The sequence below is a fragment of the Botryllus schlosseri genome, chromosome 15 (assembly GCF_051294905.1).
Source record: "Botryllus schlosseri isolate E-star chromosome 15, Bs_hap1, whole genome shotgun sequence".
Lineage (NCBI taxonomy): Eukaryota > Metazoa > Chordata > Ascidiacea > Stolidobranchia > Styelidae > Botryllus > Botryllus schlosseri.
Genome location: NC_137250.1, coordinates 12,494,741 through 12,517,146, shown reverse-complemented (window position 1 = coordinate 12,517,146; position 22,406 = coordinate 12,494,741). Strand labels below are relative to the sequence as shown.

General features: G+C 40.6%; 4 protein-coding genes across 4 annotated transcripts in view; 3 read left to right on the top strand and 1 right to left on the bottom strand.

Annotated features, from left to right (window-relative positions):
* LOC145456876 (anaphase-promoting complex subunit 1-like) overlaps window positions 1-3,216 on the top strand; it is a 33,867-nt gene extending 30,651 nt beyond the window's left edge. The window contains exons 35-42 of the mRNA XM_080335010.1: window positions 45-145; window positions 320-419; window positions 540-722; window positions 1,038-1,175; window positions 2,067-2,202; window positions 2,285-2,403; window positions 2,465-2,648; window positions 2,709-3,216. Of these exons, the coding sequence (XP_080191136.1) occupies window positions 45-145; window positions 320-419; window positions 540-722; window positions 1,038-1,175; window positions 2,067-2,202; window positions 2,285-2,403; window positions 2,465-2,648; window positions 2,709-3,058 (1,311 nt within the window). The 3' untranslated portion in view covers window positions 3,059-3,216. The remainder of the gene's footprint in view (window positions 1-44; window positions 146-319; window positions 420-539; window positions 723-1,037; window positions 1,176-2,066; window positions 2,203-2,284; window positions 2,404-2,464; window positions 2,649-2,708) is intronic.
* Window positions 3,217-4,905: 1,689 nt separating this feature from the next.
* LOC145456895 (cyclin-dependent kinase 1-like) lies at window positions 4,906-6,729 on the top strand. Its single transcript, XM_080335036.1, has one exon. The coding sequence runs from the start codon at window positions 5,006-5,008 to the stop codon at window positions 5,930-5,932; it is 927 nt and encodes a 308-aa protein (XP_080191162.1). The 5' UTR covers window positions 4,906-5,005; the 3' UTR covers window positions 5,933-6,729.
* LOC145456881 (uncharacterized) overlaps window positions 6,726-22,406 on the top strand; it is a 32,459-nt gene continuing 16,778 nt past the window's right edge. Inside the window, exons 1-11 of the mRNA XM_080335016.1 lie at window positions 6,726-6,849; window positions 7,875-8,077; window positions 9,829-9,966; window positions 10,340-10,468; window positions 10,721-10,810; window positions 11,019-11,118; window positions 11,543-11,608; window positions 11,703-11,854; window positions 12,160-12,260; window positions 12,448-12,534; window positions 13,026-13,133. Of these exons, the coding sequence (XP_080191142.1) occupies window positions 6,804-6,849; window positions 7,875-8,077; window positions 9,829-9,966; window positions 10,340-10,468; window positions 10,721-10,810; window positions 11,019-11,118; window positions 11,543-11,608; window positions 11,703-11,854; window positions 12,160-12,260; window positions 12,448-12,534; window positions 13,026-13,133 (1,220 nt within the window). The 5' untranslated portion in view covers window positions 6,726-6,803. The remainder of the gene's footprint in view (window positions 6,850-7,874; window positions 8,078-9,828; window positions 9,967-10,339; window positions 10,469-10,720; window positions 10,811-11,018; window positions 11,119-11,542; window positions 11,609-11,702; window positions 11,855-12,159; window positions 12,261-12,447; window positions 12,535-13,025; window positions 13,134-22,406) is intronic.
* Window positions 13,276-21,238, bottom strand: LOC145456885 (uncharacterized). Its single transcript, XM_080335021.1, has 10 exons — window positions 21,072-21,238; window positions 19,245-19,368; window positions 18,931-19,163; window positions 18,432-18,633; window positions 15,761-16,070; window positions 15,516-15,698; window positions 14,959-15,100; window positions 14,503-14,656; window positions 14,268-14,401; window positions 13,276-13,740 (listed from the first exon to the last, which is right to left on the bottom strand). Exons 1-10 carry the CDS (start codon window positions 21,221-21,223, stop codon window positions 13,638-13,640), a joined length of 1,737 nt encoding a protein of 578 aa, XP_080191147.1. The 5' UTR covers window positions 21,224-21,238; the 3' UTR covers window positions 13,276-13,637.

Genomic DNA, 22,406 nt, shown 5'->3' with positions numbered 1-22,406 from the left:
CATCAGTCACGAAAATATGCCGTGACATTTTTGTTATTCTCCAGATCTGTCGTTACCTGCACATGAAACTCGACCAGGAAATTAATTACGGAGTTCAAATGGCAATACACATGGCGATTGGGTTCCTTTTTCTCGGAAATTGCAGGTTTGATGAAAAGTTGTAGCAAGCTACCGCATCATGAGGGCTCATTTAATGACCAACCGATCATTAGAATATAATTCTTTTTACTCATGTAACACATTTTGAGTCTACTTCGCCATCTGCAACTGCTGCCTTATGAGTATATAATATATATATCTATCAATTATTTCCTGCCAGGAGGACTTTATCTACATCCAATAAGGCGATAGCTGCGCTGGTTACTTCCGTTTATCCATGTTTTCCATGTTCCAGCACCGATAATCAATATCATTTGCAGGTTCGTACATTCCAATTCTTTTACATGTCAGATGCGCAGATTGTGCACACTTGACAATTTAGAGGTTTTCAGTTGTACTTTGTTGAATCCTTACTCGACAATCAGTCTCGCGCTTTCCAGGCATTGCGGCATTTCTACGTCTTGGCCACCGAGGAGCGTTTGTTAGTTCCGATCGACAGCGAAACGAACTTGCCGTGCTACGCCAAAATCGACGTGAAATACAACCCGCACGTTTTCGGTAGAGAATACGTCTTCTCCATGATTGCTCCTTGCTTGCTGCCGGAAAGCCGTCATTTGAAAGAGGTGAAAAATTTTAGTCTCGTTATCAGGAAAATGGTTTGCTGCACTTGCTCTGACTTTTTTTGCATATTTTCATTTAAATCTACGGTATATTCAGAAGCTGTAACTATCACAAATTTTTTGTAAAATTTCTTTGAGCGCATGTTGCCCGAAATCAACATGTTTCTTAAATAAAAATCTATGCTCGTCTCTGGTATCTATGATGTTAGTTACCAATGAGTATTGGTATGAAAATGCGGATAAGGTGCTACTAACTATTGACCGATTCACAGTTGCAAACTGGGCTTTTAACTTTCAATGCCGGTTGTTACATTGCAGGTCGAAGTCAATGACCCACGACATTGGCCTCTTGTGATTAATGCCGAAGCGAAACATTGCCGACTGCAGGAAATATTAGAGAAGGGATTATCTGTCCAAAGAAGGACCGGATGCCAACCCTACTTACGAGATCCAAAAGTACGTAGCGGAGAGCTGTTGTACACATAACCTTGACCCCCTTCCACTTTGATGTGTGATTTCGAATCTGATTCGAAGCAGGGTTGTAACCAAGTCACAAGGTTTCGAGTCCAAGTCATAATGTCCACTGTTCATGTTTTCAGTTCAATCCACTTTTTTCAACGCTGCTCTAGTGAAATAGAATGACACACTTTCATTTGTGTGCCTTGGAGTCGACTTTTATCAAAATACACCAGCCAAGACTGTGTCAACAAAAAGAGTTCGTGTATCATCTAAAAATAGTACATTGAACGCTCTCGTATTCGACATTTCATGCTGGTGACGTCATATTTTGTGTTACGATTGTTGATATACGTTGTTCTTTCGAATTCTCTACTAGTTGCTGACGATTACTCCTGACGAGTGTCAGCCGAAAATATTTGGGTTCATTTCAATACGAATATACTATTCAATTTTATAATATAGTAAATTTTCCTCAGTCTCAACAGCTTCTCGCCCTATTTTCCAAGTATCAAGACTGATGGACGAAATCCCAATAATGTGGTAACTTTACTATTCGAAGTTACAATAAAAGTCTGTCTTGGCCGTCCTAGTCTCGAGTCATGCACAATGACTTGAGTACAAGTCGAGTAATTACAAAAATTGACTCGAGTCAAGTCATTTTATACATTTGAAAAAATGACTCGAGTCAAGTCGAGTCACCAAAAAATCGTGACTCGTGTCGAGTCATTACAACCCTGATTCCAAGTGCCGATTCAATCCAAAGTTATAGTGGTTGGTTGTGCTAACTTGTATCCCCTTAGCCTATACTAGAGTTGTAAGTAATTGATTGATTAATTGATAAGTAATTTCAAGAGCATTTATATAGTGAAGGAATATATTTTTGTGCAGGGTTATCAGAGCCGCCTGGCTTTGTCATCTGGATTTAGCAACTCCGTTCGAGGAAATTCCTTGCTCACTGACGATAGCTTTTGCGTCAAATCGTTTGTGGGAGTTATCCTCGACTATTGCAAGGCTACAGTTGACGGTGAGCCAGTGACGTTTACGGTGTTTCATAGAAAGCTATGCGCCATTCACATATTGTAATGTTTATTATGGTGTGATTTCAGAGGATTGTAACAAAAGCATTATGGAATCGAAGACCATTACTCACATGTCCTCGTTACTGAAAAATTTCGTGCTACACGAGAGAACGCGAGCGATATACTCTTTCTACGGTTTCATTCAGGTGCATATCTTAGATGTGTCTGATCAGTGAAGTCAATCTTTACCTTTCCTTGACATTTTAGATTTTGAATCAACTGAGAATGTCGAGAAGGCCGAATCCCCTTGCTGTATGGCAACTGAAACTGGCAGCCGCAGACCAAATGAAAAGGTTCTGCGGAATAAACGATCCTGACGCTTTCGATGATCGCCGTTTCGTCTCTTTATTAGTCACTTCACTTGAAAGTCACTTCCAACGAATTTTGAAAGGTTGGTGTTTCGGTTGTAGTTGACATGTTTCCATTTTGTAAATACTTCTTGCAATATCAGCTGGCAAAGCGGATTTGGATACGTTACTCGGTATCGATTTCACTCCCAGAATGTGTTTGAGACAGAAAGAAGTAGGTGGGAAGCGAAGAGCCTCGGCTTACAAGCAATTGGATAATTTCTCCGGTGGAAACCAATCGTCGGCAAACATTTCGATTCATTCGCTGTGGAGTTTTTCCTGCTTTTCGATATTCCATTCATTGCCTCCGTCTTTCATGTTTAGTGAGAATCGGGATCCTTCGTTGTCTTGCGTCGAATTTCCTGATAAAAGGCGAGTTTTCCAACTGATTATGAAGTTGGGTTTGCCCGATAAGCCAGCCGCTCAGTTATTAAAAGCACTGTTTGCGACGTAACTGCTAATAACCGCTGAATCCGTCCGAGCACTGCTTCCGTACCGGCTGGACCGGACTTTCTAGGCCACTTAGTTACTGTTGTTCCGCATGCAGTGCCTCATCATTTTCAAATTAAGTCTGAGTGTACTGAGATTTATATTAAATGTGAGCATTTGGAATGTGTGTACCTGTATTGGTGGTTCTGAGACAGGTGATGTAGAGAGAAAAGTAATGCTCAACCATGCCCTGGCCTCCTCATCTCACAGATGAAGCTGTACAGCTGGAGACATTCTCGTCATTTGTGTTCCACCGATAAGCAACGAATGAGAGATGTGCATTGAGGTCGGCGATACCACGCCTTCATGAGTTATTGTTGGTTAAATTTAATGTATGATGCTGTGGGCTTCTTGTAGGTGTAGAACTTCAGTATTATATCCATATTGAAATAAACCCGAATATTTTCGGCTGACACTCGTCAGCAACTAGTAGAGAACACGAAATCTGTCGTAGCCTTTGTGTTATCGGGAGATGCCGTTCACGCATTCATTTGGGTGCCTTGACTTGAAATCAACTCAGCAGAATACGCCAATCACGTCTGGACCAGCAGGATTTCGTCTACCATATCAAAATAGTACATTGTGCAGCGCTCTCTTCGCTACGATATTATACGAAACTTCCTGCCCGTGACGTCAATGTTCTTTCCGACTTCTACTACGTAGGGCCGTTCCAGCCGTTCCCTGATTAAATTGTCAGGTTGCCGTAAAAACGCTGCACACCAAATTTGGCTCAATTCTAACAAGTGTAGGACTCCGCAGATCCAATTAAAATTTTTAATTTATAAGAGAAAATTAAAAAATAAAGGTTTTCAATTTTTTCTGCCAACCCCGCAACGGGTCATTGTGTTGCGGTTACCCGATTGTTCTGAACAATGCCGATATTTCAGACTTGGAGGACAGATTCTAGGTGGATCAGTGCCTGATCATCATTGAAATTTATATTTTCGGAATCGGTGCAACAGTAGCTTTCGATCAAGACCAGATTGAATAATTTCTGCGCTCGGGAAGATAGCTTTTGGATTGCCAGAAATCCTACAGTCGCTTACGCAAAACAATTCTCCTCTCCAGCCTCTGCGAAGCGGAACGAAGCTGCAAAATCGGTCGTTGCCGTTCCATGTTTACTTTCTATAGTTAAGCTGTCTTCAAAGACGATGCAAAACAAATTTGAGTCAATTCCAACCAGTAGAAGCGGAGTTATGTGAGTTTTTCGCTGATAATTCTTCGATAATCCTTGATTGGTGGATAATCCGAGTCCTGGGGTTTGACCAGTAATAAGGTGAAAATGCCTCGTGAGTAGCCTAATTAAAAAAAATACAAATCAGGTTATCAACCATTTTGTAAATTTAGAGGTTCCGTGGACCCCCGGAACCACTGCTCTACTAGTTGCTGATGGGTATCAGCCGAAAATATTCGTGTTCATTTCAAAATATACTAATCAATATCATATGCTGTAGGTTGTATTAGGTTCATCATAATTTAATAATTTTTTTATCAAATCAATAGACCACGAGATTGCGGTTCTATGGTATGCTGATTATTTTCGTGTTCGGTCTTCAGGCAAGGGTCGCGATTCCTAATTCAAGGTTACGTCAGTACCATATAGACATAGTCGACAACTCGTAAAACATATCACAGGAATCCAGAATGATTGGAGGCTTGTGAAATCTACCACAGCTGAAATATGGCTCACTAAGATGCCAGAAGAAATCCCGGCAAAAATGCCCGTTAAGATTGCGTCACCAAGCGACAGGCCGCGAAATTTGAAAGCACTCGCGCTCCGTTAGCTGTTGTGCAAATTACAATCACGAGAAGAGTATACAGTGCGAAAACATTCTCAAATTTTTATTTAGCCGTAAGACTTCTTTGATTTGTCGTTTACCGTCGTCGGAATAATCCACCGCTTTAATCGGAGATGGAAGATTACATAAAGATCGAAAAAATAGGCGAGGGAACGTATGGCGTCGTGTACAAAGGTCGCAACAAAACAACGAATAAACTTGTCGCTTTGAAAAAAATACGGCTAGAAAGTGAAGAGGAAGGTGTCCCAAGTACTGCCATCAGAGAAATATCGATTTTGAAGGAACTGCAGCATCCCAATGTTGTGAGCTTACTGGACGTTTTGCTCCAAGAAGCGAAACTTTATCTCGTGTTCGAGTTTCTGCAGATGGATCTCAAAAAATACATGGACACAATACCGTCCGGTAAATACATGGATCCTGCCTTGGTTAAAAGCTACACTTTCCAAATCTTACAAGGAATCACGTTCTGTCATTCTCACCGTATTCTGCACCGCGATTTAAAGCCACAGAATCTTTTAATTGACAAAAACGGTATCATCAAGTTGGCTGATTTTGGTCTTGCACGGGCGTTTGGAATTCCTGTACGCGTTTACACTCATGAAGTCATCACGTTATGGTATCGAGCTCCTGAAATTCTGTTAGGTTCCACAAGATATTCAACGCCTGTGGATGTTTGGAGCATCGGCACTATTTTTGCGGAAATGGCCACTAAGAAACCCCTCTTTCACGGTGACTCCGAAATTGATCAACTCTTTCGTATATTCCGAGTTCTAGGCACTCCTACCAACTCCGAGTGGCCGGGAGTCGAATCACTGAAAGATTACAAGCGTAGCTTCCCGAAATGGAAAAAAGGGAAATTATCCGACGCTGTGAAGCAACTTTCGGACGACGGCCTCGAACTCCTGCAAAGGTGCCTTGTTTACGATCCTGCCAAGAGAATGTCTGCCAAAGCCGCTCTTTTGCACCCATATTTTAATAGTCTTGATAAGAAAGCGCTACCCGGAACACATGTCGATCTCATACCAAGACTCGCTGCATGATTCTGTAATCGACATGCATTTGGAAATTGCTGTTATAACTCGACAGGAGAATTTGTCATCGCCGGAAGTGTAGTTGTATATTGTCGTCAATATGCAATGTAGCATCCCCAGGCTATGTATGAACTATATATTTTAGCTCACAGTTGAGATGTATTGACAATTTTTGATGCGTTTTCTCTGCAACTACTTTTTTATCGTTGCTATCAATGTTATCAGTGCAAAAACAATCCTGGTGAAAATCGGATGAAAACTGTTGAATGAGAATTATATTGCTGGTTAATAAATTACCGAATTTCAATGTTTTCAGTTGCTTGTCATGTCACTTCTGCCGACGTGATAGGCTGGTACTTTATATTTAATCCTTATGTATGCTGTATATTTCGTCCTTGCAAATTGTAGGGAGCTGTCTACTTACAACACTTGATTTGACTGTAATAAATACGGCAGTCAAGCATTACTAGGGATCAACGTCACTACCGTCATCTAGTTTTAATTTAATTTCCAAGTAGTCTGTCAGCATATTGCGGCATTACGTTTTTGAAAACTTTTGTGCATCATGTGAATGCTGATGGTATGAGTTTCAAGGTATCGTTATTTGGCAAGGCAGGGACTATCGGTTATTAAAAGCACAACACTGGTGTACTCCTGGTTTTCAAAGATCCATTGTCTTGTATCTCTATGTGACTAATTGTCATGAAACTTTCCTGTTGCCCTCAAATTGACGGGAGTCCTCCCTTCTTAATGTTACAGCTTGGAATTGATTGATATTCTGCTATCCTTCCTCCTTTTGTTGCCAGTGTTTCGAGTTATTGACCTTATATTTCATACTGATAATAAATATTACCTGGTGTCTGATTTGGGAAGTTGCATCATGTCGTTTTCAAGAGCCCAAGTAAAACGCTTCAATGATTCTAAGGGTAAGTCGTGATCGTGAGGCCATGTTAGGATATGTATCATGTCCAAGTGCAAGCACTAAATGGCCTGTTTTGATAACTAGCATTGATGTTGACAATCATTTATTATCGTTTTCACCGGTTTAAAATACACAGTAGGCTGATGCAGATATTATAAAAAAGATGAGAAGGAGTTGTATTGACTTGGTAAAGTACATCTGTCAAACACCCCACCTTTGCCTATGGGTAGTATTAGCCTAATAAATAAGAATATTTGTCTGTTCTGCATACTATGAGAAGACTTCATGGGCTACTCATTTGAAGCCGAATAGATCCAAGTTTATTGGTCGAATCTATTTGAATTGTTGGAGCGATTGATCTTCGGCAAATCATTGGTTTTGGTTTATTGTTATTTAGTAGAGGTATGTAGGTAGCCTTCTTATAACATTCAACCATTGAAATCTCAGTGAGCGACTTTTGTGTCACTCCCTGTCTACATAGGATGCTTTCAACTGAGCTGCACTTGAACTTTGGCTCAGGATTCAGAAATCACCTGTTTGAGCTTTGCAAAACTAAGTTACTGAGAGGTTTTACTATAATTTCTTACTGGTATAGTTCGAAAAGCTGATAGTCACCTGAACGTCAAATTTCATACCGTATTTTGTGATGGCGTTGTCAGAAAACTCAAATATTTTGCTACCAATTCTTTCAAGTCGGACTGGTAGATAGAACTTGTGGGACCTTGTTCTATCTATTGAAATAACAGGATTGCTGAATGTTGATATAAATGACAGTTTCGTCAGTTTGGATCGAAATTTTAATTAGTTACAAAATGTAGCTATTGTCAGTGGAAATTCTCAAATTCTGTACTACCATGAATGGCTTGTATGAAAATTACTATCGCAAAGTATGATAAAAGTCATGTGTTTGATACAAACCAGTTTAAATTGGGTAGGCTGCTATCAGTAATATGTCACTATAGGGCCTTGATTTTTGAAAAACTTTTCAACTCGTTTAGTCCCAATGTAATTCTGTGTATAACCTTGCAGCGTCTGGCCCAGCTCCTGGCTCGTATGATGTGAAAGATCTCAAGCACTCTGCAGGTGTCTTACCATTCGAAACGGGGGGCGTCAGGTTCAGAAAAGAAGAGGCGGCTGCCAAAGATGAATCAGAGGGATCCTCGGCGTTTGTTGCTCCGAGTATGCCTGCGCCTGTATCAAAGAAAAGGTTGAATTTTGGTGCTCAAAATCAGGTCAGCAGTCAAGATAGCTCACCGCCGCATGAGGTCATAGGAATATGGTGAAATTAAATAACAGGCCTATATTTGACCTTGTTAAATTGCATTGGAATATTTGTAAGTATGCAATATGTGAAATTAGATGATGCAACGTACCTTATGCAATTTATGTTTCTAATTCATAGCAAAGACAATTATGAAGATCCAATCTCCACTGCGAAACTTTAAATCTGCCTAGTAAAAAATGACTGTGCTGACTGGAAAACCTAATGGTCTCCCAATCCCATCCCTATATTATTGTCATCTCTTTCTTTTCATGTGTACGTTGTCAATCATCATTGCATGTTGGTTACTTAAATATTCTGAGAGGTGGTCAAAGTAGTCAAGAAAGCTACTCAAGTAGAAGTAACAACGAAAAAATATACTCAAGTACGAGTAGAAGTACTTCATGAGCAAGTTGAAACTACTTGAAGTAGAAATAGAATTGTCTGACTTTAAATCTACTGAAGTAAGTAGTTGGGAAAACAATCGTAATTCGTTCGTATGGATTGTCAAGAGCTGCAAATTGAGCTATGCGGAAGGTGTAGAGCTTGATTCATATTGATGCATACCGGGGTCCAGGAGGTATCGAAATCCAATATTCGACAGTGTAAGCATCAGTCCGCATCATGAGATGAAAATGATAGTATTGATATGGAAATGCATTACTAATCCTCTGTTTACTTGAACAGCCCGTTTTAATATATATCATGGTATGGCGCCCTCCCCCACATTATAAGGCCCATAGTTTTGTCGTAGAGCAATACGGAGAAGTTGTATCATGGTATGGCGCCCTCCACCATATTATAAGGCCCGTAGTTTTGTCGCAGAGCAATACGGAGAAGTTGTATCGGATTTGGTGTAAACACCTTGCGCGATTAGTAAACGTTAATAAAAAATATGGTGGATCGTAAAAATGCCATATTGTGTGAGTAGTGTGACTTTATTTCTGGAAATTAAAGGCATTACTACACTTGCTTTTACATTACAACATGTGTATGCTCTCCAGACAAAAGAACTGAAACTAATTAGAACTCGAAGTATGATACTGGGAATTGAAAGAGAAATATAAATACTACTTTTAAAAGCGGAAAATGTATTTCATGTCTATAGTCCAGAAAGTTTCAAAGGTGGTATGCTAAAAGAGGTCTGAAGCTAAAAAAAAGTAGGTGTCCACTTTTCCAGATTAGGACACGCCATGGACTGCTAGATTACGATATAAGTAAATGCTAGATTGCGAAACATCAGTTTCTAACGTTATGATGGGGCATCATATACTATGATGATATATTTCATATGGGCGACAATGCGGTGTGAACGGAACCACGCAACCCGCTACCTAAATTATATTCACCGATACTTTTTCGTGAAATCATATAGGTCACTCCATGTCCACTGTTCGCGAAGCGCGATGAAAATTCTGGGCTTAATTTAACTTTTATGAATATTGAATGATGATACTCCGTGAAAACAGCCCCGGAATTCCTCAGGCTATCTTCCTGATTGGAGGATTAAGCTACTTCTACTTTACAAACTGAAAATAGCGGAGAGTAAGTAAGTAAATCACAAAATATTACAAAGTAGAAGTAGCAGGAAATCAGATCTACTTGAGTAAGTACCAAAGTAGCGGAAAAGTACTTGAGTACTTCAAAAAAGTAGAAGTACTTCGTTACTGACCACCTCTGAATATTCCATGTCATTGCATACAAAATTTCTTGATACTACAGAATGAATCAAAGTCTGGCAAGGGCACTCCGCGCCAATCTCCGACCATCAATAAAGAGAAGGAAACGTATGAAAAGGAAATCCGAAGGCTCCTCCACCAAGTCAATGAGCAAGATAAAAAGTTGACCACTAAATCGGGGGTAAACGCTTCTCCACTACTCGTTGGCGGAGTGAAGAATTATCTGCACCTGTTTAAAATTTTTTGTTTGTTTCTTGGAACAAGGTCGACCTGTTGCTTGTACGAAGTCAAGTTAGCCAAACTTCAGGAAATTGCGATAATAGCCCTCAAACCCTATCACAAAGTTAATTTTTGATCAGTTGTCGGCCAGTAATTAATTGACTATGGTGGGATGGTATGAACTAGACAATCCGGTGTATCTCTCTCCATCACCTTTGTTACCGTCTGCATCTAACCTATTGAATCTATAAATCATTGGTACAAATTGGCGAATGTTTCTTTTTACGAACTGTAGGAGAATATGCGGTACCATCATTTCTTTCCGATTTCTCAAGGAAATTCAAAAGCTTGAAAATCGTATCAGCCTCTTGGTTAAGGAAAAATCCAGCCTCTCGGGACAAGTGATCTCTGCGGATAAGAAAGTTTCCGAGCTAAATAAAAGAAATTTACTACTGGAATCACAGGTATGCTACTGCTTTGGTACAGGTGGTTTGATGATTTATTGTCCGAACTGAGGAAACGTGTGACAAGAAGTAAAAATCATAGGTGCTGATGCTTGGATCATGGTCGGAAACGACTTCGTAGTGCCAATACTTTTATCCGACCTGTAGCTTTTACATGGGTGGCATCCCTATAGAGATCTTAATGAGAGGATCGTGGGACCTGAAGCCAATAATTTATTTGATGTGGATTTGATATCCAACTTTGTGTCACAGAACTCGATGCATACAGAGAAGCAACAGGCTCGAGAAGACCTTGAAAATGAGTTGAAGAAGACAAAATCCAAGCATGAAACTGCGAAACAGGTATTTGTTCTCCCCCCTCATGATTATTTTACCTTCCAATTTTTCATTATGTTCACTCATTCACTAGGCTCAGTTACGCTACTCATGTAGTGAGGACTGACAGTGTAGCACACTTGAAAAATAGGCCTGACTGATGTACCACAAATGGCGCCACTTCCCCAATTGTCTGACTCAAGGCTAAAACGACGCGACACCGATCTTTTTGCAGGAACTTGACAAAAGCAAGACCATGCTGGTCGCCATGCAGTCGGATCTGGCCGGTGCGCGGTCGACGATATCTGCGCTGCAAAAATCCAATTCCGAATTGAGTGAGATCGTCGTGCTTTTGAAGATTATTCAATCAGTTTGTCCGTTACTGGGTTTGGTATCAAACTAACAAACCAGTGTTTCAAGTCTCACTGAGGCCTGCTGAGAAAAATTCTCAGCTCGAAGTACCAATTTTGAATAGCCTTGATATGTGGGTTTCTAATGTACGGTAGACTGGTAGATTTAGGCTAATACGGTAGATAGGATCACCAAATTTTTCATTGGCTGATTTTGCACATTAATGCTATTGAGGAGATTTGTTCCATAGCTGAAATTACTCCCTCTGTAGATCGCATTTTCAAATATCTACCTACATAGCTAAATGTTAATGAGTCGCTTGAGCATCAAATCTGTCTACTTGCTGAAACCAGTACGCAACTCATTATTCCTGCCAAGGAACAGCAACAATTTGACATTGTCTTCTAGGACAACTGAATAACGAGACTCAGCAACACACCGATGATGTGGGAATTCAACTAACAAAGCTGCAACGTTAGTATCTCTCGGTTTCAATAAAAAAAATTTAAGAGCAATGCTCTGGACGGTTATAGCAACTAATGCTGTGATAAAATGACGCTTATTGCAGGTCTCGTGGATGATTTGCGAACAGAGAAAAACTCCGCAGAGCAGCAGCTGTCGGCAATCAAACAGAGATTTGAAGCAGTCGAAAAAGATTTCACGGGACTCTTGCAGACAAAAACGGATGGCATTAAAAAGCAATTTGAAGAGAAGCAACGAGTAGGGCCTTAATATTATTCCTCTGTTCAGCTTGAATTCAACTAAATCACTTGAATTGGAGCTAAATCAGATTGTCCAATCATAGATCATCCCTTATGATGTAATTACCATAGTTCGGCGGTGCTGCTCAAATGCAGTTATGCAGCCTCATTAACTCATTTTACAGGCTACATTCTTGTAGGCTTTCATTTTTATGTCATCAGCTCATCAATGAATGGAAACACCTCACAAACTTCCTACGTTTCCTCCGAATACATATATTTTGTTACCAGCCTACTTTTTCTAGCATACACAATTGTTTATAGGTTATGGTAGAGGATTTGGACAGAGCAAGGAATGAAGCAACTGATTCAAATACAAGATGTTCAGAATTGCAGAAGAAAGTAGACAGCTTGAAGGATGAAAGGTAAATCTTGACTAGATCACCATTGGGAATATCCATTTATGATTTTATTTGTTGCTTTTACCAATTAGTAATCAGCTTGAGATCCACATTTTGAGAACTTCAATGTAGCTGTATTTATCCTATCACTCTTTCATCAGAGAACGTTATTGTGTAGCATCGATCCATGAAACATGCCCGCTTTGTTCAGAGATGACATTTCATGCAAGAAGGCCGAATTAGAGGAAAAGATCAAATCTATTGATGAGGAAAGATCATCCCTGAAAGAATCCTTCAGGTTAGGTGACTTCCATTATCATCAATCTACGTTGGTTTTTATAATGAAGCTTATCGTAAAAGTATGCAATTTGTTAAAATGAGACTAATTCTATTTGCACAGTATTCAAATAGGTTGTCTCAATCATGGTCACATAGTGTATTGGTTTTGTTGCTAATCTGCTTCTGCAATTCTCAATTTCTTGTCTCTCCTCTGGCTTATCCACAGTTTTACTGTGGCGTGACTCGCGTGAGCATTAATTGAATCGTGCCATGTATTATTATATTGAGTGAAGATGTCTCCATTATTACCAATATACCCTGATTACTGCGATTGTCACATATAGATTTCCGAATCCGATTACAAATCGATTTTTTATTCATTTTAAATGCATCCAGAACTATGGTCATCAAACCTCGGTAACCATTAACACAGCTTTGCTGGTGTCCCAGTTAGTGCTTATATATTTTCGTGCCATCACCTAAATACTGCATTGTACCTGAAATATGCAGTCAACAAACGGTCAAGCTAAATGAATGCAAGTGTACCTTGGAAGAAACTGAGAAAGACCGAGATGATATGAAAGACAAAGTGTCCGACTTGACAAGTCTCGTCGAAAGGTCAGCTTCTTTTTTGGTATACAGATGCTTTTAAAAAGTAGATTTGATTTGTAACAGCAATACCGGTAGTGTATTTCAGCATAAAAAAAAATTACAGATAATTTCACACCGACCATCTATAATAAGGAAATCCAGACAGATAGAGCTGAGGTTAAAAATGATAAATTGAAGAATAGTAAAATTGTGCTACTGCATCATAATAATACACTTAACAAGAATGATAACGCTCCTTTGCTGTGCATTTGCCATTGCACAAGTTGTAGTTTTTCAAAAATCGCTAATTGAAAAAATGACAATTAAATCTTAAACACATTGTAAACTTCAAGATCTCACTTCTGAGCAATATTATTTGCGAGTGATTCAAATTTTTGTTGTCACATTTAATGAGGAATCAGACACATAAATATATTCAACAATTTTATTGTCTTGTGCTCCGTTACATCCCCGACAGTTGTTGCGCAGCTGTTGTTAGCTTGATGCCATGTTTAGTTTAGGAGACTGGGTTCACTTCTTTTCATTGGGTGGCATCAGTATGCTCTCCAACTGCGATTCGCAATACTTGTGATGCTTATCAGGAATGCGGTCCACGAGAGTTTCATCTGTCAAGCTGAGGAAAATATGTATGAATCTTATTATCGGTTCAAATATCCTCATGGTATGGTATTCTGACAACCTTGGAACTCTTTTGTCTGATATGAATGCAAGATTACAGAAAAAATGTTATTAAAACTTATGACAAGCCAGTACCCAATTTCTACGGCGGGACTGATCTGAGACTGAGAGCATACAAAACAGTGGTCCAGACTTTGCGACAGACTCACATAATTGCATCCCTTAACGTTACCAGTTTTTTACTTCTGCATAGTAAGCAGTTGAATTTCAGTATTAGCATGCTTGTTGTCTTTGATATTTTGGCGTCACCATCTATGAAAGACTAGGCTATCATGTTGTATTAGCCAAGTAACCGTTGCTCCAATATAGGATAGTTACCAGATTCAGTCTAATATCTTCCTTCACACAACTGTTCGAAATTGAAATTAGGTAAGAAGATAAGAGGCAACTAGATGTTGTTATATAGGGAGTATATGTGGGTGCTATGATTGATCATGTAGAAAATCCACTCTACTAACTCACTTTCCAGATATAATGCCGTTTGTAAGCTTTATGGAGCATCGCATAAGATGCATAGCCGTGGTTAGTTCGTCCACCCTTCCAACAATTCTGACTCCTCTGTCAGTGTCTATTCTGTTGAGATCGCATAGCGATATCTGCGGTATTAAAAAGTTGGTTTCTGATCAGCGAAAATGTCCACTCTTCACAGTGTGTTACATGTAAAATGTCTCTCTTGTTGTATAATGTAGCGTCTTACCAGCACATCATTCAGCATCATGTGCAGGACTGTTTGTAGATGTAATGGCTTCATCACGGTACTGACTTTTGTGCGCTTTGAATGTTCGCCAATCTTGAGCATTTTGCGCAGTGCTTGCTTACTCGGCACCGTGAAAATCTCAATTCCTCCGAAGCTGAACAGAAAACACACTAAATCTCGACACATTGATTGGCTTTCATTCCTTTGTAAATTACTTCCTTGCCCGGATAATATCTAACTCTGCTTTCTAATACACTGGCTGCTGCCATTGCTAACTATAGTTAGACTTTGGGATCATATATAAAGTAATAAGAAAGATTCGTAGAAATGATATTCAACGATAGCGTGACATAATATAAGCTTTTTGGTATATTCACCATTTGTGTTGGACACAATGGGGAAATGTCATGTAAATAGAACATACTGCTTTACTATTTAAATTGTACATTGACTCACGAGGTGATGATGATCACATTGTCGATTTCTCGCAAGAAGGCTAGTTTCTCTCCGAATTGGACAGCTTGTCGTAGAAAATTATTTCTATCCGGCAACGATGTGAGCAGTATTTCTATTTCCACGGATAACTCGTTCCCGCCAACTGTAATCGATGCATTGTTACATGAAACTTAACGCAAAACTGTCAAATAGCCTTCCTGAGTGTCTTAAAGAAAGACCCACAGTACTTATATAATGCATATATGACACTATGACAGTAATGGCACTGAGAAAATCCTTCAGAAAACGTTGACAATGGTTTAGCATTTAGTCACTATAAGATGCAGTGTAGTGGTCTCTTTTACTTAGCAATTTGCAACCGACTTTGACCAACGGTGGCACATCGAAACTAATACGTGAATGAAAGAATCACCACATTATAATGGGGTTATTGCATATTTTTAATTCATACGATGACATAAAAATGACAAGCGATGAAAATGAAGTGACATGTTAGGCATCATTGATATGTCAAATCGTGGTACGATAATCTGGTGTGCATACCAGCATTAGTATACCTGAGGTGATGATTTCCACCAGATTCCTATATAGCTCAGGATTCGCCAGTCCCGCTGGAGAATCCTCAGAAGTGCTCTTTAGCACGAATCCCTGGACTTGATGAAACATTCGGGCCTCCCTCGTGAAGCATTGTATTGTCCACTTGCCGTCTACCACCTTGGTCTTGCTGAATTTGTTAGCACCTAACGGAAACTCAACAATTTTTTAGCTTACTGATGTAGGGAATGAATGCACACCTCCTCACCCCCATTCAGGATGTAGTCTGATTTATACATTCCCATGCCTAATCCGATCTCTCGGATACCAGTCCTCGCTGATTTCAATACACTAACAGTTCTGGACCTCATTTTGCTGTTGACCCCGTTCGATGGGCGCCACATCATCATTTCTCCGCGAGGATTCGCGATGCGCTCGTCCTTTCGCGAAGGTTTTGGCGAACTGACAGCGGATTCGGGAGCTTTCCGATGTCGGCAATGATCTAGTGAAGTGCTTCGTCGTCCTTTCTCGATCGCGTTGTGTCGCGCTTGCAGCCTACCTCGCGGTAAGCCTTGTAACTGTAAAGGACAGGACGTGGGTTACGTCGGCGTTGCAGCGATTTGCATATATGTGGCCCTTCACAGCCTGGTGCCAGAGTTGAGTCAGAATGATTTCTAGGACCGCTTATTGGCGCGCGTGCCAATCTATTCAGAAGACGTGAACATTTTCTCTCCTTACGGTTCTAAATCATCTGTAAGACTGTGTTTGAACTTCTAGCCTAACTGTACGTGTACAGTAATACACTGTACAATAGGGTTGTTCAGATTTGAAAAATTGTCAGGAAACGTAGATGCTTGTGACCCAAATGAAGGTTTAGTACATGAAAACACTTTTATGAGCAATTTTGGTCATCTTCGTCGTGATCTTCTATCCCCGAAAACCCCCCAAAGATCCATGGGGCAATTCTCCTTACTACTGGATATGCAATGTTGACCACGTCACCGGTTTATAGCTTTTGTGACGTTATCAGTTGAAAACGGCCGTGTAGAGATGATATATTGCAATAAAATAGCCATGATTTCAAAATTGTACTTAACTGCAGTCCCATAAAGGCCACATGCGTAACGATTTCACTCTGCACAAACTGTCTATCATGCTCATGGCAATCATGTATTGGTTGCACCATTGATATCGGCTTGTTTTGGATCGTACATTGAAGAAGCGCCGTTAGGTTGCAATTCGTGACCAAATACTGATAGTCCCAGCTAGTTTTCAGCCATAAGATATTATTCAGAGGTATGTAATGTCAGTAATGCTTTTCTCAACTTCAAATCATCTGTAAAATACCGAGTTATCTTATTTTATGGTAGACTGCAATTTAGTTGCAGAAGAAAGTCTGAAACAAAGCGGATATGGGTTTTGCGGACCAACCATGAACAAGATTCAGGTCTGCCCACTATTTGGACTGATATTCTGGTCACTATTCGGAACGATATTTATCTGAGTGTATTAGTCACTCCAAGTTACCGACTCTAGATGAGGTTCTACTACATCCGCCATATATGAAAGAAAATTGCCCCGAAACTACCACAACGCACGACTGTGTCCTTCTAACTGTTGAAGAAGTTGACAATGTATGGAATATGACGAGAATATCTATAAGGCAAGCGCTGAACATTGTGTTGATGCATTGTTTCGGGCATTCCTCTTCAACTAAATTGCAGTCTACCATAAAATAAGATAACTCGGTATTTTACAGATGATTTGAAGTTGAGAAAAGCATTACTGACATTACATACATTTTAATAATATCTTATGGCTGAAAACTAGCAGGGAATATCAGTATTTGTTGACGAATTGCAACCCAATGGCGCTTCTTCAATGTACGATCCAAAACAAGCCGATGTCAATGGTGCAACCAATACATGATTCCCATGAGCATGATAGACAGTTTGTGCAGAGTGAAATCGTTGTGCATGTGGCCTTTATGGGACTGCAGTTAAGTACAATTTTGAAATCATGGCTATTTTATTTCAATTTATCATCTCTACACGGCCGTTTTCAACTGATAACGACACAAAAGCTATAAACCGGTGACGTGGTCAACATTGCATATCCAGTAGTAAGGAGAATTGCCCCGTGGATCTTCGGGGGGGTTTCGGGGATAGAAGATCACGACGAAGATGACCAAAATTGCTCATAAAAGTGTTTTTATGTACTAAACCTTCATTTGGGTCACAAGCATCGAAGTTTCCTGACAATTTTTCAAATCTGAACAACCCTACTGTACAAGCTGATTTATCCCAACTCATTGTCATCCAAAGTTCATCTTTGAAAATGGCTCAAGGGAAAAAAGAAGGTTCGTTAATGAAGGTAGCCGTGTTCCAGGAAGATGGAAGAATTATGAAAACCAATATTAACCACTAACCAGTATACGCTGATTGTAGCATGTATGATGCAGAAGAGGAAAATGTTGGTACCTGGCCCGCGCGTGGGACAACACGCCGTGAATTTAATGCAAGTTCGTGATGCCATTACATGAAATGCCAACAACACTAGGTGAAAACGATGAAATGTAATTGGGAGTAGCATGTCCTCAGTAAATCGGTAGTACTTTTGCCTCCCCTTAATGTAGCGCTGCTTTCGTGTGTGGAGTATTTTAATAAACCATTAGGATTAAAAATATTTGGCACGCCAGAAAGTTTCTGCGATACAGGAGACCCGTAATACCGCAAAGACTCCCTACTCCTGAACCAACATAACCCTAATCGTTATTTCAGTAACATTTTGCGCGTACGTAGGAACTCTTGCCCATATACGTCATGGTGATTCACCTGCGTTCGAATTGACTGTTAACCGAGCCAGATAGGATCGTCTCCAGGGTCTGGTGTTCCGCATTTCACTTCGATCTTAATGAAATCCGTGATGGCATAACTCACCTTTTTCAATTCTTCTTGAAGTTTTTCGACATACTTGTCAGTCGCGTAGTCGTCTTTGCCGATCCTTTCGGACAGCGTGGACCCGTCGACTTCGAAACTGTTCATTAGCATGAAATGGGCCGCCGCGAGCATCACGACGTCGCAGTCAATTTTCAGACCTCGCAGTTTTTGACATTGCAAGCGGACCAATCCGCTAACTTCGCTGCAATTTTGCAATACAAATAATGCGGCAAGCTTTTGCGTCTCGCAGAAATTTTCAAGAAAGATTAATATGGTGATGAAGTTGATAGGTTATGATCAAAACACTGTCTATTCGTTGTAAATCGACCAGGACCTATATACGTATGCAATATATATTATTGTTAAGTTGGCTTCAAATAACGCTAACATGCAATCATGCAAACCAGAGTGCCGAAAAGGCTTTCCATTTTCCCAGCGCCTGACCGTCACCGCGTTTCGCTGCAGCGATCGAAATATCGCTTGTGAACTTTGAACTTACCTTATGACGTCTCTGATCGCTTCGCTAAGTATATCTTCCACGCGTACTACCGAGAGGATGATCCCGGCTCGCTGAAGGTTGCTGAGTGCTTTTTGATTGACGTAATGGCAGCGATGGGCGAACGACACGGTGAACGTGACTGGGCTACCTGTGCCTAGACGGCCTTTCAGTTGCCGCAAAAGTTGTGTGAAATGATCGGCGCTTATGATGCTAGGACTTTTGTTCGCGATGACCTGGAAGGTGTGAATCAAGAAAAGAAGATTTCTTTAAGATGTTCAGGGAATTATCGCCCAAGACTTGAGCTATCTACTAACGTGTAACTCGCAGTGTCCTTTTCCTGAAAATCTGTCCTTGGATAGAAACAACCTCAACTCCTTCACGAGTTGAAGTTCCGCGTTTTCTCCCTTGTTCTCACCGCCGCGAAATATTTTGCTGAATCTGCGTGTGCACAGGCCGTTGTTACGCAAATGACACGGGTTAATGTGAACAACTGTGAATGCGCCCTTCAGTTTGACCCGAGGTATGTAAATTCACGCCTGAAAAACTCCTGGCAAGAACTGTTCACGATATTCGATACAGCCATATATCACGAGATTTACGCAAGGTCTGCCGTGTGCGTGTGCTAAATATAAATTAAACCGGATGTACAACGTTCATAAATTTAAGAAGAAACAGGATATGTAACAACTAATCTTCTATTCGCAATTATAATACTTAATCACCAGGCAGGATAGCTGATCGCTTATGTATGGATATTTATGTGATAAATAATTTATGATTAAGAGAAGGTATATAATATATATCCTTATAATATATATCCTTTTCGAGGCCCCGAAGACGGCCGTAAGCTGAGAGAGAGAGCGAGAGAGAGAATAAGAACACGAGCTAGTTAGTGATTTGGATGTTAACCTGACGAAATTATAAGCCAATGCAGGCGCGTAGCCAGCCGAAAAATAAGGGGGGGTTTCGATTTTTTCCGAATTTAGTAACGTAGCATTGACTCATTAGGGTTAAGTACATGCGATGCGTAAATAACGATTATACAACATCCCCGTGTTGGCGATTATAGGCGTATGATAAGCTTGTCGACGAGTCCGGAAGTGCTGTTAATTAGCGACTCCCTGATCTGTCGTGAACAATGAAATACGCACGCGTCGAACATTTGAATACGCGCACTTATCAACGCGCTGGACAATTAAATTCGCGCGATTATCAAAGCGTCCAACAATTAAATACGCCCGCTCATCAATGCGTCTTACGTAGCCTCGGCGACGATATAACTGAACACTAGTGGAAATCAATTACGCATGTACGCACGGCCGCACGCGTCGAACATGATTGCGGACATTCGATGTCATTCAGTTACGAGATGTCACTCTTTAATCACAATCGCTAATCAGCATATATTTAATAGCGTTTTATCTAAGCCATCGAGAAATAGGAGCCAAAGCATGGTAGGCCTAAGACGCGGTAGTTAGGCTAGCGATATCTTTAGTACTAGGCCTATTCCGGATGCGATTGTGTAGGCCAGCGAAGATATCGTGCACACCAAGCCAATGCAGATGTGATTGTGAAGGCCAGTGACGATATCGTGCGACGCGGGCCTAATGCAGATGTGATTATTCAAGCCAGCGGAATTAGGCTTGTTGGAGACGCGGTAAATCAGGTTAGTAATGATTGCCGAACGCGCGACAATGAATGACCTGATTTCGCCAATCATCTCAGCGGGAGATCGTGTCGCGTTACGTTGTGCAGTGCAAAGCGCACAGACGAATCTCGCTAATTAGCAACACGTCTTTCGTTAATTGGCCGCGCCTTTCGTTAATTCGCCGCGCGCAATACGATAATATGACTTATTGAATTGAAATCGAGTATTAGCGTCAGAGCGGTCATTTAAAAAGAGCAAGGTTTCGCGTTAAAGGAGGGGGTTTCACGTTTCTAAAGGAGGGGGTTTCGACCCCCGAAACCCCCCTGGCTACGCGCCTGAGCCAATGTTACGTAAGGTAGTACTGATTTCCGTATGGCAACATATTCGTTGATAAAATGCACTCCGAGAATTAAGAATAGAGACCTAATTAACTTAAATATTGTTTCGTGAACTGTACTTATAAATCTCATGTTCTAAGTTCATTCGCACCAACCTCAACACACCTCCGTGCGTCAGATTGCACTTAACCACCAATTTCCCGCCGGTACTTCCATTCCCCACGTTTGTTTGACACTGCAGGAATAATTCCACATATTCGCGCAAGCTTATACTTGCTGGGTAACAACCCCCAGCTTGACTACCCATGGTATAAAAATGTAGCTGTAAATCATTTTCGTTGCGTTAGAAACTTGACTCATGCGATATTTTTTAATCATTTTTTTCATGAGATATGTACATTTCAAATTAATTTGACATCATTGGAGTAATATTATCACGCTGCATACTTTCATGTAACGTTTCGACAATAAACTATGCAAATGGTGAAAAACAAGCATATCACTTTATGCAATGTACATCACTCACATCACGACCGTGCGCAGTGTGCAACAGAATAACGGTTCATTTACATACCAACTAGTTGACTTCCTGCGTCGTACTATCGGATTACCCAGACTCCGTCAAAGATACAAATTCATTCGCTGTTATAAGCATAACCGTTTTAGTCGCCGTATCGTATATAGTCCTTGTGGCCAATGTCCATTCGAACCTATTGTATAAGTGTACCTCCGGCGTCTTGGAATAATAATGAAAAACAATGCGTAGAATAGATTTCACTGGTTTATAGCTTACTCTCACTTTCTGTCCTTCAACCATTATACCACTAACGACGCGCCTAACAACTACCGAGTACATTAAGGTGTCCAATGCCATGTAACGATTACCTGGTAAATCGATGTTTGTTTGGTAGATTTTAAGTTTGCAGTGGGTGGCCATAAATTTAACTTCGAAACGTACAGTAGGAAGCTTGACAAACGACGCGAAGGCTTTTCTTATTTAGGCGTCCCTCGGCCGATAGTATTTGTAGACTTGGATGTCGGCCGTATGTCATACGACGCGCTGTCGATCTTGGATAATGTATGCAAGTAAACAACGCGGTGGTTGTCCGAGCGGCCGTTTGCTTGGCGACGGGGTTTGATGATTTTCGCGTGATCCTCTTTCCTTCGTTATATGGACTAAATTCGACCACAAATAACGAAGACATGGCGTCCGAGCCACCGGTTTAATGAGAAATAATATAGTGTCCCGTGGTCATGGCGAAAATTCAAAGCCTACTGTTATCTCTGGTGGTGAAACCGTGATTTGAAATTGCTTCACAAGTTTCTTTTGTCGCCTGGCAATGCTTTCGTCTTCATACTTCTTACCGGAAAACCCCAAACTGATGTGTATCCTTGCACCCGAAGTGCAATTTAAAATTGTTGTAAAACACGCCTGAGCTCATACCATTTCTGTTCCACCGAATTTTAAGTTGATATTCTACAACCAGCTT

Coding starts and splice junctions, on each gene's coding strand:
- LOC145456895 (XM_080335036.1), top strand. CDS start 5,006: ATGGAAGATTACATAAAGATCGAAAAAATAGGCGAGGGAACGTATGGC.
- LOC145456885 (XM_080335021.1), bottom strand. CDS start 21,223: ATGGGTAGTCAAGCTGGGGGTTGTTACCCAGCAAGTATAAGCTTGCGC. Junction 15,101..15,515: donor GGTGGAAATCATCACCTCAG/GTATACTAATGC, acceptor CATCGATTACAG/TTGGCGGGAACGAGTTATCC. Junction 14,402..14,502: donor TGATGCTGAATGATGTGCTG/GTAAGACGCTAC, acceptor TTAATACCGCAG/ATATCGCTATGCGATCTCAA.